The 20,255-nt window shown below is 36.3% G+C and overlaps 1 protein-coding gene across 1 annotated transcript in view; it reads left to right on the top strand.

The window, feature by feature from the left end:
* LOC125678129 (vang-like protein 2) overlaps positions 1-20,255 on the top strand; it is a 20,950-nt gene extending 695 nt beyond the window's left edge. Inside the window, exons 2-5 of the mRNA XM_048916294.2 lie at positions 6,655-6,966; positions 7,144-8,038; positions 8,301-8,410; positions 17,574-20,255. Coding sequence (XP_048772251.1) covers positions 6,669-6,966; positions 7,144-8,038; positions 8,301-8,410; positions 17,574-18,004 — 1,734 coding nt within the window. The 5' untranslated portion in view covers positions 6,655-6,668 and the 3' untranslated portion in view covers positions 18,005-20,255. The remainder of the gene's footprint in view (positions 1-6,654; positions 6,967-7,143; positions 8,039-8,300; positions 8,411-17,573) is intronic.

Genomic DNA, 20,255 nt, shown 5'->3' with positions numbered 1-20,255 from the left:
GCCATTAGAATAAATGGAAAAATATTTCATGTATGAGAATTGGTGCTTAGTGCACATTATCTGCTCTGATGGTCCTTGTGTGTAGATTCCAATATTCTTTTAGAGAAGTGGACAGACATAGCCTACATCCTCTTCTTTTTGCAAACCTTCATGTTTTGATTATGGACAATTTGTAAATGCTGAAACTGGTGACAGGTTACATTTTGGCTGATATTTTGACTCAAATATACTTGGATTTATGAAAGAGACGAATTATTTCCACAACTTTAACATAAATGCATGGACATGATCTTAAAGGATTTGTTTATCCTTTGATTCAATGGGCTATTCAAATCAGGAATTCGGAAAAACAGCAATATATGGTTGAAATTTGGGGAAACATTTTGCACTATAGTTTTATATTTCGCTAAACTAAATGATTTATCAACCGATTTAAGTTAACTTCAATTTTCTCTTTCTGGTACATGGAGACATTCCAGTAGAGCAGTGATTCATTTTGAAAATGGTTATCATGAGTCCAGCGGACTCCCCTTGATTACAATAATGAGTCCCATGCTAAAATTAATGAGTCCAAATTTCATTATTTCCAACAAACAGCCCGACAGGTATAAACAAACCACGTTAAGGAAGAAGCTTATACTGTTGTCACCCCCTTCTAGAGAATAAATATTTCGCTTTTTATTACAAGCCATCTGATAATTCATTTGCAGAAAATTCTTATTTGTAGTTCATATTGCAAATTGATTTTCAGATGTTTAAAGTTGAATGATGAAAGTTTTTATTCCTAGCTACTTTTTGTTCATACCATTTAGTTTTTCTGTTCCGTGCAAATGCTACAATAAATAAATTTTTCTCCGTTTTCTTCATTTTTCTCAAATCTTAGCCAAGAATAAAGTGTTACTAAGCCATTTTTTATGACATTGTTTTCACTTTTCGAATTTTCTCAACCTCTACTTCGTTTTCAGGACCGACGTTTGATTTCGGGGACTCTGCGGTTGTTGGGTTTTTTTACCCGTAGTTACTGGCAATATTATCATTCACATCACTTTGCAAAAATGCTGTTAACTTTCCCTGATTAGGAAGTTTTAAAACATTAAAAAAAAAAAATCGGCGGAATCGGATTATATGCGAGGAAATTCTAGTTCCCAGTTTTGCTTACCCGCCGTAATGCCTTATATATCATTTGGTTTCATTGGTTAATGCAATGCAAGTTGACCAATGAAATATTATAATTCTTAATTCGGAATATCTCGGGTGTGTAGTATGTTCTGGAGCTTAGATTGGGAAATGAAAACATGATCATAAATTTCGAATGTTCATGCGTCCGCTGGGATGCACAGTTATTGAAATCATGCGTCCCAAGCAAATTCAATGCGTAATTTACGCAGGACGCACGCCAAAATGAATCACTGGTAGAGTCATGACCCAGGCATAGTGTAAGTCAAATTTTACCAAAAGAAATTTGCATTAGTCTCAAGAGCAGGTGATGGCTGAAGATGATGAATTTTACTTCATCTGCATCATCTGAGAACTCAAATCATCAATACAGGATTTTAAAACTTGAGTCCCAGGACTTATGATTTTTGAAAAGGTTTGGTCCTAGCTAGATTTGATGGTTCCCAGAACAATTAGGCTGAGTCCAGATTTACTACTGTAGTACACTCGTGACAAAACATTTTTTTTTTTAAATGTTTTATAATTGCAATAAATTAAAATTGAAATACATAGATAAATCACTAAGTAATATTCTCTAAATACCTCATAAGCATATCCACACATACTTAAAAATGAATATGTATAAGAAAAAAGAGTTTCTTGGTAATGAAAATTCATGTTTCACTTTTGTTTCTCAACTGAAAAATATGATTCAGTATAATGCAGACTGATCCCAACATCTAAAATCTCTGACTTTTAAAAACGCACAAATTTCCTCGTTGTTTGGGATGTGTCCTATGGCGAGTCTGCGGACACACAGTTTTAAACAATGTCACGTCCTAGATCAATTTGCTTTTTCTGTTACGTAGGTTTTTGGGTTGATGAGAATACTGCAATATTTTGGATACTTTCATTTTCAGAAATCAAAGTAAAGCCTTGGAATTTGTTTCCACTGAAAGATTTTGTCAGTGTTATGACGGTCAGGGCTAGTGGATGTAATGTCAGGTTTAATAATTAAAAAAATAATTTGATTAGAAATAGCCTCACTGGTCTGGTGCTCAAAAATGTAAATATGTCAAACCCTGCTCCAAGAGTATAGAATTTTTTTCACTATATATATCTTTTCAGTTCAATGAAAATAGTGTGTGTGTATTTATTGTCATCTGATGTTAGTAACATAATGAGCTCAACGATAGAAGTGGAAAATGAATTAAAGCATTACTACAATGAAATATTGAGAGGGATCCAAAATGTATTGAAAATTCCATTTTACTTCACAACACTATATCAGGGCTCGAAATTAACATATGCCCGTCAGTCTGTGACTGGTTAAAAGTCTGGCGGACTGACATACATTTGTTTTAGTCAGTCCGATGGGACTGGTTAATTTTCTAAAGCATCATTTTGGAAAATATGCTTATGGGATTTTATACAGACATTTGGCATGCTTTGATTTGTAGATATCAGACAAATCTGAATCATAAATATAAATCCCACTTGTCTAAGGTATATTGAGTTAAATTTCATTTTAATAACATTAACGAAACATGTTTGATTATTTCTGGAAAACTGTTGGACTGGTAAATTTTTCTGCGGACTGGTTGAAATTATACCCCATCAGTCCGGCTGGGCTAGTGACATAAAAAGTTAGCTTCAAGCCCTGTATATGTGTGTCATGACCCTTATATAATAATAAGGTGTCATGACCCTTACATGTGTGTCATAACCCTTTACCTTGGTCAAGGTCAGTGGTAACCAAAAACAATGAAAATATATCTGGGGGGCTTTGTAATTGAGGGTTAACTTCTAAGTTCACATGTTGCATAACTTGCCTATGACCAAACAGTTTGTCATGACCTTGACTTCAGTTCTATTTGCCAAAGTCAGGTACTTTACAAAGTATGCAAGATTAGAAGTATTTGTTCCAGGCCAGGCCTTTGTAATGAGTAGACAATAGATGCTAATATTTTTCTCAAAGATAAAAGTTGCTTATGACCAGTCAGCTAAACCATTGTGAATTTGCCAAGATTCAAAAATCCATAAATATTCATTGAGGCTTTGTTTTGGTAAGTTTAATACCATCAAGTGAGACTTCGATGACCATTTGGACCCACTTTTACTCCTGTAGTTTTTGTATTTCTTCAGTGACGGGGTGATCGATAGAGCACTGAAATTACCACCAACGGCAACAATAATAATTGTCCAATTTTTGGGATGATCTGTCCTTTCTGGAGGACAAAAGGAAAAGTTTTACTTATGTAGAACATGTACCCAAAAAAGGGGCTAGCACTAAAAGCTCTACGAACGTATATATACTGCAAATTACCTGTCTATTGTTTTTGGCTTGCTAATCAATAAGTTATTTAAGGAGCAAATTCGGACACATCCTATTCATCCATTGGACTGATTCACAAACTACGAAGAGAAAATGGATGATGTAATTATTCTCCAAGGAGGATGAGTTAATCAGTGCAAAAGTCAACTCGTACCCAGTATGATTCCTTAAAGCACTGAAAAAAAGACAAAAGTCAACAAAGTGAACCAACTCATGAAACAAAGGATTATCAGCCTAGTCAAACGATCACCAGTAATGCCCACATTGATCGGGTCTTGGGCACCTCAGTGTCATGGTCTGTGATCACCAGTAATGCCCACATTGATCAGGTCTTGGGCACCTCAGTGTCATGGTCTGTGATCACCAGTAATGTCCACATTGATCAGGTCTTGGGCACCTCAGTGTCATGGTCTCTGATCACCAGTAATGTCCACATTGATCGGGTCTTGGGCACCTCAGTGTCATGGTCTCTGATCACCAGTAATGTCCACATTGATCGGGTCTTGGGCACCTCAGTGTCATGGTCTCTGATCACCAGTAATGTCCACATTGATCGGGTCTTGGGCACCTCAGTGTCATGGTCTCTGATCACCAGTAATGTCCACATTGATCGGGTCTTGGGCACCTCAGTGTCATGGTCTCTGATCACCAGTAATGTCCACATTGATCGGGTCTTGGGCACCTCAGTGTCATGGTCTCTGATCACCAGTAATGTCCACATTGATCGGGTCTTGGGCACCTCAGTGTCATGGTCTCTGATCACCAGTAATGTCCACATTGATCGGGTCTTGGGCACCTCAGTGTCATGGTCTCTGATCACCAGTAATGTCCACATTGATCGGGTCTTGGGCACCTCAGTGTCATGGTCTCTGATCACCAGTAATGTCCACATTGATCGGGTCTTGGGCACCTCAGTGTCATGGTCTCTGATCACCAGTAATGTCCACATTGATCGGGTCTTGGGCACCTCAGTGTCATGGTCTCTGATCACCAGTAATGTCCACATTGATCGGGTCTTGGGCACCTCAGTGTCATGGTCTCTGATCACCAGTAATGTCCACATTGATCGGGTCTTGGGCACCTCAGTGTCATGGTCTCTGATCACCAGTAATGTCCACATTGATCAGGTCTTGGTCACCTCAGTGTCATGGTCTCTGATCACCAGTAATGTCCACATTGATCGGGTCTTGGTCACCTCAGTGTCATGGTCTGTGATCACCAGTAATGTCCACATTGATCGGGTCTTGGGCACCTCAGTGTCATGGTCTGTGATCACCAGTAATGCCCACATTGATCGGGTCTTGGTCACCTCAGTGTCATGGTCTGTGATCACCAGTAATGTCCACATTGATCAGGTCTTGGGCACCTCAGTGTCATGGTCTCTGATCACCAGTAATGTCCACATTGATCAGGTCTTGGTCACCTCAGTGTCATGGTCTGTGATCACCAGTAATGCCCACATTGATCGGGTCTTGGGCACCTCAGTGTCATGGTCTCTGATCACCAGTAATGTCCACATTGATCAGGTCTTGGTCACCTCAGTGTCATGGTCTCTGATCACCAGTAATGTCCACATTGATCGGGTCTTGGGCACCTCAGTGTCATGGTCTCTGATCACCAGTAATGTCCACATTGATCGGGTCTTGGTCACCTCAGTGTCATGGTCTCTGATCACCAGTAATGTCCACATTGATCGGGTCTTGGGTACCTCAGTGTCATGGTCTCTGATCACCAGTAATGTCCACATTGATCAGGTCTTGGGCACCTCAGTGTCATGGTCTGTTCACAAATGCTTGGAAGTCAAACATATTTTTAAAAAACATTTGTTCTGAAGCCAGTTCAACTTTCATTGGTGTATAGACAGAAGAACAAAATTCTATTTCAGCAAAACATTTTTGTTTACTAATGGTCTTCATACTTTAGAACACTAGATGAACCTTCCAGTTTTTTGGGTTGTTTTTTTTAATTTATGTGGGGAGTTAATACTGGAGTATTGTGGTCTTCGATATACTGTTGATAGAGCTATAGCTTTGGTAGAATAGTGAATTTAAAAAAAAAAAAAAAACAGGGGAAAAAATATCTCCACATGTTCCGAATTGCACTTGTGCATGACTATGTATTATACATTTTCAACACATGTATGTGAATTATAAAGTAGTTGACTACATACATGACCATATCATTTTTTTAAAACCACGCTGAATTTAATCATGTTAATGGATGTAAGACTTAATACAATTATAATGGTTAATGGCTTTGTTTAATTCCAACCCAGAGTGATTTATCATGAGAGGTCTTTAATGGATTTATGCATATTATATTTCTCATTAATTGTACATTTTTAATTCAGCATTAAATAAAGATAAAGTACTTAGAACACACATTCCTATAGCAAAGATACATTAGTATCTTCTTACCAATATTATGGGACAAAGGATGTATTATGATATTCTTTGAAGAGATGTTGATCAAAATTTTGACAAGCTTACCAAAGCAAGCTGTTTAGCTCCACTGTGTAATGTTTCAATGTGTTGGAATTCCAGTAAAGGTCAGATTATGTTTTTCTTTGTCAAGATCTCATTAATCCCCTTCACACCAGGAAAGTTACTGCATTACATGAAGGTAACGTAGTCTTACAATACAGGTAAGGCTAATCGGGTGATTTTTTATATGAGATTACTGACTTTCAGTGGCAAATTGATTGTCTCCAATTTACGTCAAATGACAGAGTTGATAAAATTCAAATGCATTTGATGTTGCAGTGATACATTTCATGCCCCGGCCAACAAGTGTGTTCAATTTTTAGATAAGTACAAAAGGTATTTGGCAAGCTGTGATGCAACAACAGTTGAATATAGTTTTGCTCTACTTCAGTGTAATTATCATGAGGAATAATATGAACAGCCAAAAAATGAACAAGTGTTTTGTATAAACTAGAGTCTGAGAGTTTGGAGAAAAGAATGTTCTTCGGAACAAAAATGTTTTATCCTGTGAACATTATATTTTTTTGGTGTAAATATTTAGCTGTGTGCTCAAAATGTTTTTCTTAAAATGATGATATTAACACGAGACAGAAATTGAATTTTAATTATTTAGAATAAACTGCTGTTTGTATTGCATGTGTGAACATGTATTAATTTATGAAATATTTTTGCATCTTGCAGAAATTTGATTCATAATGGATGGAGCTGAATCTGTTCGTTCAGGAAGGAGTGATAGGTCAGAAAGGTCAAGACGTAGTCACGGTAGCCACCATCATCATCGTCATCATCACAGCAACCGCAGCCGTGGTACCAGTTCAGATCATGGCGGTCATCATCGGCAAGGGGATCGTAGTATGGATGAACGCTCAGTTACAATCAAAACCCCGGGCAATATGTCGGACACAGAGGATAGGATGATGGGCGAGGAGAGGATCGAGGTGCAGGTTATTCCTCAAGATGACAACTGGGGAGACAACACAACAGCTATTACAGGTAAATTAGCATTATATATCTAATCATATGGCCGATATGAAAATGCATTTGGTTCGGCATAACATTGTAAAGATTCATGCAGTCCAGCGAAATTCATTGCAAATCAAAGAGTCAAACATTTCTTTTGATTTTGTTGAGGAGTTGAATTTTTATGATTGTTTTATTATTTTACTATAGGTAATACAAGTGAAACAGGATTTTCTATGGAAGACATGAGAGGAAAGTTTGGAAAGGAGAGCTTTGAGGAGACCATTGGTATTGGATGTGCTCGATATGTCGGCACCACACTAGCCAGTATCTTGTCTGTGATCGCTTTTCTTTCCCCAATAGCCATGGTGATTTTACCTAAACTTGGCATTAATGGCTGGGATGCTGGTCCATGTAAACCAGATTGTGAGGGGCTACTTATCAGCTTTGCCTTCAAACTTTTAATTTTAGCAATGGGAACTTTTGCCTTGTTTTTCAGGCAGCCCAAAGCTACAATGCCTCGTGTATTTCTCTTCCGAGCCGTAGTATTATTTCTGGTGTTTGTTCTGACTTTTGCCTTTTGGCTTTTCTACGGTGTAAGAATCATCAAGGAACAAACCTCATCAAAATCTTCCCAGGTATCCGATAATGTTGCTGATCAACTATTGAAAAGTAACTTAGCAAACACATTGAGTAGTGATGTAGTGAAGCTGCTGAATAATGAGTACAAGGAGATTGTTCAATTTGCCGTGTCTTTTGTGGATGCACTCTTATTTATCCATTACATTGCCGTCATTTTGTTGGAAATTCGTCAGTTACAACCCTTGTTTGTCATCAAAGTGGTTCGCTCGCCTGATGGGGAGTCTAGATGTTACAGTGTTGGTGCTTTAAGTATTCAGAGGGCGGCCTCCTGGATTCTAGAGCAATATTACAGGGACTTCCCTGTCTATAACCCGTACTTAGAAAATGCCTACAAAAAGCCACTTAAAATGTCAGGAATCAAATTCTATGATATTGATGGAAATAATTCACAAAATGTTCAAAGCAGATCCAGAGCAATATTCGCAGCTGCAGCTCGAAGAAGAGACGCAAGTCACAATGACAGGTGCGATATGCTCCTTATAGATTTAATTTAAGAATTCCTAAAGCTATTGAGTGTGATTTCAGTTTCAAATATTATAATCAATCAGCAATTTTTTCTATCAGTCTCTAAAATCTAAATACTTTTATATCTTTTTACACTCTTTGTATGTGGAACATTTGCATTAATCGTCACTTATTGATATTATAGAATTTTATAAAGTGACTGTAAACATTGGAATTTCTCTGTACAATCCGCAACAATTAATGTTATATTGATTTTGTAGATTTCACGAAGAAGAGGAGTATAGCAGACGAGTGAGGAAGCGAAGAGCTCGTCTGGTTGTGGCGGCCGAGGAGGCATTTACCCACATCAAGAGAATGCAGGAGGAAGCAGGTATAAACTCCTACACCTCTCACTAAGCGTGCTAAGCTTACAAGGTTGTTGTCATATTTTGAAATGCAAAATCATAAGTAACTTATTGGTAAGTCCCGGGTAGACATTCAACGGTTCAGAAATGTTATTTCATGTTCAGCACTGTGATGGAAAGAGGACACACAGAGTAGTTTACCATTTACCTTGGCAAAGTCGCCATATGTTGGTTTGAAATTGAAGTGATACCTGTAGGTACAGACATATTCATTTAGCTCATTGGCAACACAACTCTGACCAAAAAATAAATAAAATGAATAAAGACATTGACATGGATACTACAGACATAAAATCTTTTTTTAATGAATGCATGCATATACACCTGTACTTGCATGAATTATATATTGATAAAGTGATGTACAGGTAGCCTTAGAGAAGGGCTATGATACTCTAAAATACAGGAAACAGTGGCTCTTTTGTCATATTGGTACATGTATTACAGTGTTTAGATTATATACATATATATTTGAGTTGGTTTGTATGTAAGTTGATGGATCTATTTGGATTAATTGCTGCTGCACATTTGTTTTTAAAACTAAAAAGTGAAGATTATTCCCGAGTTTCAATAGAGCACATAAATTATGGTAAGGACATATACAATGTAATGTATAAATCTCATATGCCTGCGTATGTGAATTGTTCGGTGAAATTACTTTAAAAGATTGCAAAGTCATAGCTATAGAAGTGTTTTAAAGGTTGGTCAGGCATAAAAGTTTAAAAATTATGTTTCCATAAGATTTTATAATTTAGTCAACTGTTGTACACAGCTACACATCAGTGTGAAACCCTTCAAGCATTTAAAGTATTTAGCTAAACATGCTAAAGGACAGGATATGTCATGGTCAGATACTAAGGAGTTACAAGAAGTCAGAGAGATTTGGGATATGACACCTAGATCCCTTTGTATTCATTTTGGTGAAGAGGGGTCTTTGTCAGTGTAAATTTGATAATATGGTTAAGCAGGAAATTAGAAATCTTAACAAGGGGAAGCAACTCATAATGACCCTCTACTTGGTCATCTGGGAAAAGTGGACAGACCTTGATAGTTGATTGCCACACAGAGAATTATGACTTCAGATTTGCATTCTTTTAATTGTTGTAAGTGTTATGGAATTAGGGACAGTAAAATCTTTAGGAGCATTTTAAACACATATGGAGTAATAAAAACAAAACCATTACCATATTGCTGCTATAAGATAGGAGGAGAACAGGCAACTGGGGCATTGTCTGTTTGCACAGCATGCATTTAGAGCTATGTATTACACAGTGCATTAGCATTAGAGTAAGAATCTCTATAGACCTACTAGACAGGAAGAAATGACTCATTACCATCCACTAGTGCAACTGTTGCCTTGGTGTTTCAAAAAAGTATTGTATCAATGTATTAGGCATTATTCCTTTAAGATTCCATGACAACAAGATTCTGAGATAGAACATATAGGGAGACAAAATCCCGAGTAGCTTTGCAGGCTATAGAAAAAGCACAGTGTATGAGTCATTATTATTGATAGACTGCAAGGACTGATGGTGGTTTGTCAGCTGAAGAGGGTCTTTACCTTTATCAACAAGAAATGCAGAAGATATGCAATTGTGATTTGATTTCTATTGTTCAATTTGAAAACAAGGCATTTGCATTTCTTGTTACTTTTTATTTATTGCACAACGCAGTTTAGGAGTCAGTGAGATGTTTTAATGAGGAAAATATTCATTCTGGCCTTCAGAATTTTCTAAATTTGAACATTTGGATTAATTTGAATATCCAATCACTTGCAACATTTTTGAATTATTTTAGTCATGACTTAATTTGCATTTTGGTGAATTTGGTCAGTGTCTTTAATGTGATATATAATGCTGATGTCTCAAAATTCAGTAGACTGAACACAAAACTTTAAATTCATTCAGGACAATTTTGTTAAAGACTCACTTAAAGTATAATATTTTTTTCCGTGTGTTTTTGTTGAATGATAACTAAAGTTTTACTGGTGTTTCTAGTTTATTTTTAGAGATAGAGAACTTTAGTACTGGTACTATATAGTGTTAAACAAGGCAGTGCAATACGTGTCAGGCATCAAAATGTTGAAAATTCTTCTTACTCCACATCATATAAAATAATCCAAATGTATTGTTGAGTAAAACCCTTTACTTTTGTTTCAAATGCATTTTTGTACCCTGAGTTTATGAATTTACAAACATAGATCTATATAAGTCATGTAATATATAATTCTAAACATTTTCATAAATCAGGAAAAACAAGCATCATTGTTTGTGGCTCTTCAATTCGAAGTTAAATTATACAAGAACCTTTCTTATTCTTTCTCAAAATATTCACCATTATGCTCAATTACGTTTCCTATGCCAGTCAGTCTACTTTGCAAACATGATGTTATTGAACCATCTCTGATCCAATCAAGCGAGGATCCTCAATGTTTCCTGCATTAGCTCTTTTAAAATCTGAAAATCTTTGTCCTTTCAGCTCACCTATAGGTAAATAAACAAAGCAAAATGCCATTTGACTTTGGTATTTTGGGACAACTCTCTTACCCCAATAATACAAGCAACCAACACATCTATATTGCACATGTATGGATAAATATTTTATGAATGTTTTTATATGTTACATCGAAAGGTCTCATTTTTTAATAAAGAAATAAGATACTGTGAAATAGGTTTATTGCTGACAAAACATCAATATTTATCTATATTAGTATGACAATTTTCTTTTCTCTTAGTTAAGTATTAGCTGTCGAAGTGATTAGGTTTTCATTTCAATGTTACCATCTTACCATGTTTTTGTGACTAATTCTTTTCATTAAGGTGTGATAAATTGTTTCACATTTTCAAAACTTCTAAAACTGAAAAATTTCTCAGAATTGGGGAAAGTCATTGACCAGCAAGAACTGAAGTGAAACTGATCCTCTGACACCACAATATTTTCTCTGTTTTGATGAAACTTTAGGTAGGATCAGAATAAAGCTTGAGAAATGCTTAATATCCTTTGATAAAATTAGTTTCCCCCCTCCCCTCTGTTTGATTCATGTCTTGTATCCTGACAATATGGGGAAACTGTCTCCCGCAAAGGTTCAACTTCATTAACTGCACTGTCTGTACACTCAAACTCAAAAGCAATGGAGCTTTATGAAGTTAGATGTAAAACACAAGACATAAAGGGATGGTGTTTAATTAGATTCATCTGACTCTCAAAGAAGGCCCAGCACAGGTAGAATGCGAGTTCTGCATGATTTTCCAGGAATACCTGGGGCTCAGCAATGCTCCACTCTGCATGTACTCACTTTGTGTGCTAAATTAACAAATAAATAGGAAGAATATCAGGGTAATTCATAGCGATAACACTCCCTTAATGTAAGGAACCCAAAGGGTTATATGAACATAGATTTTGGTTGGGAATTTCTGAAAGTTTTCATTAATCAGAACTCATTTCATTAATATGTACATATGCATGTTTAGTCTTTGGGGATAAATTCTGAAGAAGTTTAATGTTTGAAATACAAGAGACATCCCAAGTGAAAAGTTTCTAATAACCCTGAAGTTAAATGCTAGGATCGCTTAATGGGCACTTAACAGTTTTATCTTCTCTCACTTTGCTAAATATTGATCGAGTTGATATAAAGAAATTCCACCCAGCACTTGCTTTTTATTTAGGGAGACTTTTAACGTACAAAGAGAGAGGAATTAAATTTCAGTCTTAATGCATACAATACATGTAAAGTGTAAGGTCGCAAGTTAGAAGTGTGTTAGTAATGAAAATAATCTGACTTTCAATCTGAATTCTAACAGATATTGACAGATGTGGTATGCTCAATGTCTGCAGGATTTACTTTCTTCTGAAAATGAAAACAATCAATCTATTGTAAACAGTAGAATTGAGGTATCCAGGAAATCATGTTACCTTTGAAATTTGTGTGTATGGATTTTTGTTTTTTGGGGTTTTTTTTTTTTTTTGGTTCATATATATATATATATATATATATGTAGGACTCCAAAGTGTGATGGCCACGCCAATGGTGTGCACCAAACCCCGATAGTGTGACATGCCAAAGAGTGTGCTGGCACAGGGCTCGAAATTAACATATGCCCGTCAGTCTGTGACTGGTTAAAAGTCTGGCGGACTGACTGACATTTGTTTTAGTCCGATGGGACTGGTTAATTTTTAGCTGCAATAATGTAGCCCTCTCTGATTTTTTTTTTTTTTGATTTTTTTTTTTTTTTTTAGGGAGAGGGCTACAACTCCTTAGGATCTCCGTAATGGTGCAAATGCAGGAGTGATTCACTCCTGCAACATTTGCACTCATTCTAAACATTTCCTGACTTTCTTTACGTAAATAATATGATATTCTGTGTTTCTTAGTCAATATGTAATATTTAGAGTATCCTTGAACGAGTGTATCTTCCGATACCAGTCGAGGGGGCGGAGCCCCCGAGACTGGTATCGGAAGATGCACGAGTTCAAGGTTACTCTAAATGTTTTGTATCATTGCGCTCAGAAATTATTTCATCATCTTTAATTATATAACTGTACTCTAACAAGGAACTGCGTGACCGAAATTTAGACCAATCAAAACTCATTATCGAAATAGCATGTTTATCCGATACGGTCGAATACAACGCTTGTCACTTTTTAAGCAATAACCACCATGCATGGACGATGGCTGGGAATTTTTGCTCTCACAGTTTGCAGAATCCGTATATAGCAAATCAGATACATGTTGAAGATTCGTTGCAAAGTATGACGCTCGATCTACCGGGACTAAAAAATGAACCTCATGGATTTCGATATAGGAGATATTTTGGACATGATGGAAACTGATTTGAGTGCGCCAAATTTCTCCAGTCCTGAGGTCGAGATGAAAAATGAACGATTTGAACCGGTGTCCGATGATGAAATTCAGCGTTTGATAGACTCACAAAAAATCTTAACACTCGTAAAAATACTAAATGGGCAATTGAAACGTTCAACAAGTGGCGTGCCGCACGGGACAATGTCCCATGTTTGACCGAGATGAATTACTGGATGCAACGATTTGTGTTGAAGTAAGAAAACAAGAAGACAGCTCGGAATATCCAATACGTTTATTTGAGTTTGTTTTATTGATAATTAAAGGTCAAATGTCATTGAGATTGTCGATTCACCCTGACATGCTCTATCTTGATAGAGTATGGTTGTTAGAGCACAACAAGTCATGGTGTATCAAAAATAAAAACACAGTGATCATCAAAGGAAAAACACCACAGCAATGATACAAATAAATTTACAACCTGCAATTTAAGATTTGTGAGGCTCTATTCTACCGTTTTCAACAATTTCGATAAATTCCAATTTCTCGATTCATATTTGTGCGCCATGTTTGATGTACTGAAGTTTCAACTTCCGGTTGTCAAGTCATTTGCATATATGCCATATAAGGTAGTATTTACATCAATAGACAAGTATGGAGGCGAAAGCTATTTCGTCGGTATTGAAAAGGTTTGAATTTAATATCAAGTTAAAAACCGAACAGCAGAGTGTAAATTCTTTCTGCAACAATATGATTTTCCTTTCTTTGTCGAAGTGGCTCGAGTAACTACATTTTCGCGCTGATTGTCAATGTTTAGGCTTTTCATTAGATCCACCTACGAGATCTCGCGATAACAAGCATGGCGGAGCAGACGAAGAATTTTGCATGCTGTACATTATATTTAATGAAAAACACCTTTATTAGACATGCCCGAGCACAAAGTTAGTACTCCTTTTGGTGTAAACAACATTTGGGACTAATACACAGAGTTTATTTTCGGTTATTCATAAAATTATTTTGCACCATTACAGAGATCCTATGGAATTGTAGCCCTATCCCGAAAACGTCAGAATAAAGAAAAATTGGATAGGGCTACATTATTGCAGCTAGTTAATTTTCTAAAGCATCATTTTGGACTTATGAAATCTTAAACACACATTTGGCATGCTCTGTAGATATCAGACGAATCTGATTCGTAAATACAAATCCCACATAAGTGTTACAATATTGTCCGAGGCATATTGAATCTGGAAAACTTTCTTGGACTGGTAATTTTTTTCTGTGGGCTGGTTGAAATCATACTCCATCAGTCCTGCTGGACTGATGACATAAAAAGTTAGCTTCAAGCCCTGTACAGATGGTCCACACTCATGCGCCAAAGTGCAATAGAATGACATGCCGAAGTCCAATGGTTTGCAAAACTGAATGGACACAGTGTTTTGACAGACTGTACCAACCGTATATTGTTTCACCATAATATCAATGCAGAGTGATAATAATGGTAACTTATTATACCCCCCGCAACAAGTTGTGGGGGGGGGGGGGGGTATACTGGAATCGGGTTGTCCGTCTGTAGACGCAATGGTTTCCGGGCTCTAAAGCATTATCCTTTCCACCTACCTTGCGAAGATGACCGTCACCATATCATATATATGGACTACCCATGGGATGAAGATGTTCCCTATCGATTTTGGGGTCAAAAGGTCAAAGGTCAAGCGCACTGGACATCGAAGTAGCAATATGCAGGCTGTCCAGCGGCCCTAAAATTCCTAAAAATTCCTAATTTTTTTCAGTTTTGCTAAAATTCCTAAAAAAAAATGTAAAATTCAAGGGGAAATCCTAAAAAAGCCCTTATTTTTCATGTCAATTCCTACTTTTTTATCAGTCTTGAAAAATCAAAATGCATTCATACAAAATGTGTGTTATTAACGTAGATTGCAGTTCTTATTCAGATAATGCTGATGCAGTGAAAGGCAGTTGACCTGTGGATCCATGTGTCAAGCTTGTTTATTGGTTATAGCCAATAATAGCTGAGACCATGGAACACTGGAATATGCCCTTCCTGTACTTACATCTTATTTGTGTGTCATGTGAGTTTCTTTATTGTCAAATTTGACAAGGTAAGTCCTTTTAAATAATTAAAACTTCTGCAATTTGGTTAAAAATTCCTAATTTTAGTCCTAATTTAGCCCTAATTTTTTAAATTTTACCCCTAAAATTTGCCCTTATTTTTTGTCCAAGGGTGCTGGACAGCCTGAATATGGTTTCCGGGCTCTAAAGCGTTATCCTTTCCAACTACAGTCACCATATCATACATATGGACTACCCATGGGATGAAGATGTTCCCTATCGATATTGGGGTCAAAAGGTCAAAGGTCACACGCACTGGACATAGAAGTAGCAATATGGTTTCCGGGCTCTAAAACGTTATCCTTTCCACCTACAGTCACCATATCATACATATGGACTACCCATGGGATGAAGATGTTCCCTATGGATTTTGGGGTCAAAGGTCACGCACACTGGACATTGAAGTAGCAATATGGTTCAGTTTGTCATGCCATTTGTTTTTTACACTCAGAAAAGAGGTAGTTTATACCTATTACCAACATCCTTTGGGAGATTGGGGTAAGCGGGGGGTATTCTTAGTGAGCATTGCTCACAGTACCTCTTGTTTCATTACCATTTAGTTGTCATGTTATTATGCACAAACTTTTTAAACGTGAAATCTTATGTGTAGTCTGAAAATGTTTTGCGTTATGGCATACCCCCCAGTAATTTATTATGTGTACATCACAAGTAATAAATGATTATGAATCAAAGCATGTTCGGGCGAAGCAGATCTTCTGACAACAAATGTACTTAGCCGTTTTCACAGTCTTCAACAGTGTAAACCTTGCCCTTGCTACTGTCCAGGTCAATCTTAATCACCTGTGCCTTCCTCCAATATCCTGAAGACGTTGGTGCCAGCAGAAATAACCTTTGTCAGGGGCCAACTGATGTTGCATTTCTTCAGTTTGATTTTGAAAGACGTTACAAATGAGGTTGTGACATCACAACTCACAAACGTTACTGAACTCCCGCAACATTGCACTTTGGTGTGTCAGACCATTGCACTTTGGCATTGTGCATCTACAAATGATGGTCCATTGCACTTTGGTGTAGTGTGTCTATATAGGAGAGGGAACATCGCAATTTGGCACGACCAACTTTGGAATCCGTAACATCACCAAACCATCGCACTTTTGGCACATACCATTACACTTTGGTGCATACCATTGCACTTTGGCGTGACCATCGCACTTTAGAGTCTTACATATATACAGCTTTGTATATGTAGAATATGACATGTGAGGAAAATTACATTCATATATGCAGGGTTCCAAATTACCGCTCGCCCACTCGCATTGGCGACTAAACTTTGCTTGTGGGCACCCAAAATTTCCGCTCTTGGCGACCGTAATTGTCCGATCAACATTTTTCTTTCCGACCGATCCGAGTCCTATTATAATTGAAGTTCAATTTCCGGTTGAGGTTTTGCCACTTGGCGAGACATTCCTGTGGTATCAAATCTTCTAAAATGTACTTAAACCAGAAGAAGTTGAACAACGCAAGGGTTACTTCAAACGAAAAGAAAACGTCTGCTTTTACCAAAGTGGAAAGAAGGGGAGAATATGGTTCGATGATGACGAAAAGGGGATGACGTGCTGTGTGTACAAAACATGACACGAAAGGTCCAATTGTTGTGACAGCTTGCCCAAGTTATAAACTTGACAGCATCGTAAAGCTGAGAAATTTTGAAATCACATAAACAGTCGGAAGAAACGTGTGTTAAAGTCAGACGCCGCGAAGATAATAAAGTCCATGAACTCTGATATTTTTGCTAGGTTGACGAATTGAGAGTGGAAATGAGAGAGAGGTATTCGAAAGAATTGCAGAGAAGGAAACAGAATTTAAATATTGATATTTTATTTTTTTAATAAATTGCAATGTGACCTGATATTTCTTTTTTCTTGTAAAGAAACCATGGTATTCAATTTCATGATATGTGTGGGCTACTGAAATTTCATGTGGGATAACAGTATTTCTAATTCAGGGGCCCACTTGGCCCCTAAGGTATTCCGTCGAAATTGGGACCCTGATATGGTGTGTGTACATTCATGTACATGTATTGGGGTATAGGCATTAGATACATATATTTGAAACCCTTATTAATGATATATTATTTAGATGAATAGGTCTTAAAATCAAAACAGATGTATAAAAAAAAGGAAAAAAAAGAGACAACATACTTTACTTTAATCATGCTTTAACTGTTTTTGAACTCATTTTAGGAGGAGCAGCCATCCCAATGGACCCCAATGAGGCAGCTCAGGCAGTGTTTCCTTCAATGGCCAGGGCTCTCCAGAAATATCTCCGTATCACACGCCAGCAACCTAGGTACACCATGGAGTCGGTACTGAATCACTTGGCCAGTTGCATCAGTCATGACATGACACCAAAAGCCTTTGTGGAGCGGTATCTGTCACAGGGCATAGTCATCATGAATGAAAAAGACTACAAAGAAGTAGAGAAGTGGATCCTTATCTCGGATCAGCTCCTGACACGGGAACTCGAACACAATTCCATGTTTCAGTTGCGGCAGAATGATATCTCCATATTGTGTACTGTGAAAAGACTACCACATTTCAATCTCACAGAGGAAGTTATAAATCCCAAAACCAACAAATTTGTGTTGCGTCTTAACTCAGAAACCTCTGTATAACCAATAGAGGGCATTTTGTTTTTGCCCAAGTGTCATTGTATCATACTGTTTTTATATTATTATTTTTTTCATTCAAATTCCTATGTCCCAGTTAGATACTATAATCTTGTGTGTAGGATTTGCTTTGTGAATTATATTCATGTGTGCTGAGACACAATCATTGTTTGATCGAGAAACAGGGGCCAAATGATTATTCATTAACTTTTTGTACTTAAAAAATTTCAAGCAAAGAAATTTTTTCATGAAAGTAAATGTAACATAATGGCATGTATGGACATATGCATGTTGTGTGTATGGTATAAGCCTGTTTAAGTGGTGCAAAAATTTTCAATGAAAGGAAGTGTGCATGCAAACACTGAACACAATGTTCATTAATGCCCAATCGACCACCATTTTTTCTTTTTTTTCTTGTGTCTTTTATAATATGATAGTATTGTAATTACAGTATTTCATTTTTAGGTATGTTTTTTCTTTGTTTTGTTTTGTACACACTTATAAGCATCCTCATCTCTAGAAAATCAGAAACGGACATGGCGCCAGACAACATTTTACAATTGTTTTTACGGTGCCATATTTAACACAAATTTGTTCCAATGTCGTTCTCAATTGTATAATCAAGACTTCCTATTTTTTGTATTTCTGCTTTTTTATGGGTATGACAGACGGACCTTTATTTTCCCTGCTCCCCTGCAGCAGAGATTGAATAATGCATCACTACAAGCACGAACTGCATATATTTATATGTACAAAAATGAGATGTCAAAAGAAGTTCTGATGGTATTACAGTCCTTTAGATTCAAAATAACTGGTAGTTAGTATTCGTCATTCGATTTTGTTTTGAGAAACGCACTGAATTCTTGCATTCCTGGTTCATACTATCACTACATATAGAGTTCAAGGCTTTACAGTGTGATTTCTTCTTTATTTGAATCACTGTAGAATCAAAAAAGCTTTAAGAAACCAAACAATCTCTTTAGTTTTGTGTATATTTTTTCTTCTTAAATATACTGAATGCAAGTATGTGCAATAAAACATTTTTTGTTTTTCTTTTCTCAGCTTTTACGGATTTTCACAAAGGGAGATAACTTGCACTCTGAGCACACTTGATTTACTCGCACCATGTAAACTTCTGAACTCAAGTGGAGTGGTGTACACTTTTAATGTAGACTTTTCTAACTAAATCCAGAGACATGTGTTGATGGGTGTAGTGCAATCCAACATGTTGAACTTGTAAAGTAAGACATATGAAATTTTGTGTATTTAGAAATGTGTGAAACAATGACTTTGTTAAAATTAGTCAGATATCCATGTATAATTTAGAAAAATTATAAATTCAAAAATATCCATATATTATTGAGGAAGTTTAATAGAAATATAATGATAGTTAATGACTTTGTTATATCTGATATTTGAAACAAGTACAAAAAATGCGGTCTAGTAATATATAAAAATATGTTAAATTAGCTCATATTTATATCCTGGTTCAGAGTTGTAAATCATTGTCAGAAAAAAAATTGGTAAGAGGAAACAAGAAAATCATTCTTGTCAATTTAGAAAATTCACCATACCAAAAGAACACATGATTTTGCTGTTACTCTTGAAAACCGAGTGTACACTGGTGTGTGCAAATTAAGGATGTCCTCCGTTTGCAATTTGATTATTCTTGGTTTTTGTAGAAAATGTACACTATTTTATAGCATGTATGTGTATATCTTTTCATGATGGTGCATAATTTTTGTTATTACAAATATAACTATTTTATTTTTTAAAACTCTAGATCTGCAAAGCTTTCTTTCCTTGTTATATGTGTATTATTTATTTCTGCCTTTTGATATGCTATTCTTGTAAATGTTTCTTGACAATTCACTTTATAATAGCAGCTGAATGCATTTATTATGAATAAAGTAAATATACTGAACAAGTTCCTGAAACAGTAGATGGATGCACATATTTTTATGCATGGTCATGTTTTAATGTTTTTATTAATTTTTTTTGCAATACCGTGTATATATCTTCCAAATCTGAAATAGTAATCTGGCATTTCTTTTTTCCTCATTTATATTTTATTCCTTTGGAAAGAAAGAAAAATGAAAACAGAATACTTTCTGTGAAAACTTCCATATAATTTGTCAACACATTTTCCTTTTATGATTGAGAGATGTGAAATTTTTGCTGTATGTTGTGACAGTAGTTAGTGAAAGTCCACCTGTACAAAAAGAATAGTTTAAAATAAAACTTTCTGTTAACAAAA

This window comes from Ostrea edulis, chromosome 2, assembly GCF_947568905.1.
Source record: "Ostrea edulis chromosome 2, xbOstEdul1.1, whole genome shotgun sequence".
NCBI classification, from domain to species: domain Eukaryota; kingdom Metazoa; phylum Mollusca; class Bivalvia; order Ostreida; family Ostreidae; genus Ostrea; species Ostrea edulis.
The sequence above is the reverse complement of the archived record's forward strand: the minus strand, read 5'-3'. Positions and strand labels throughout refer to the sequence as shown.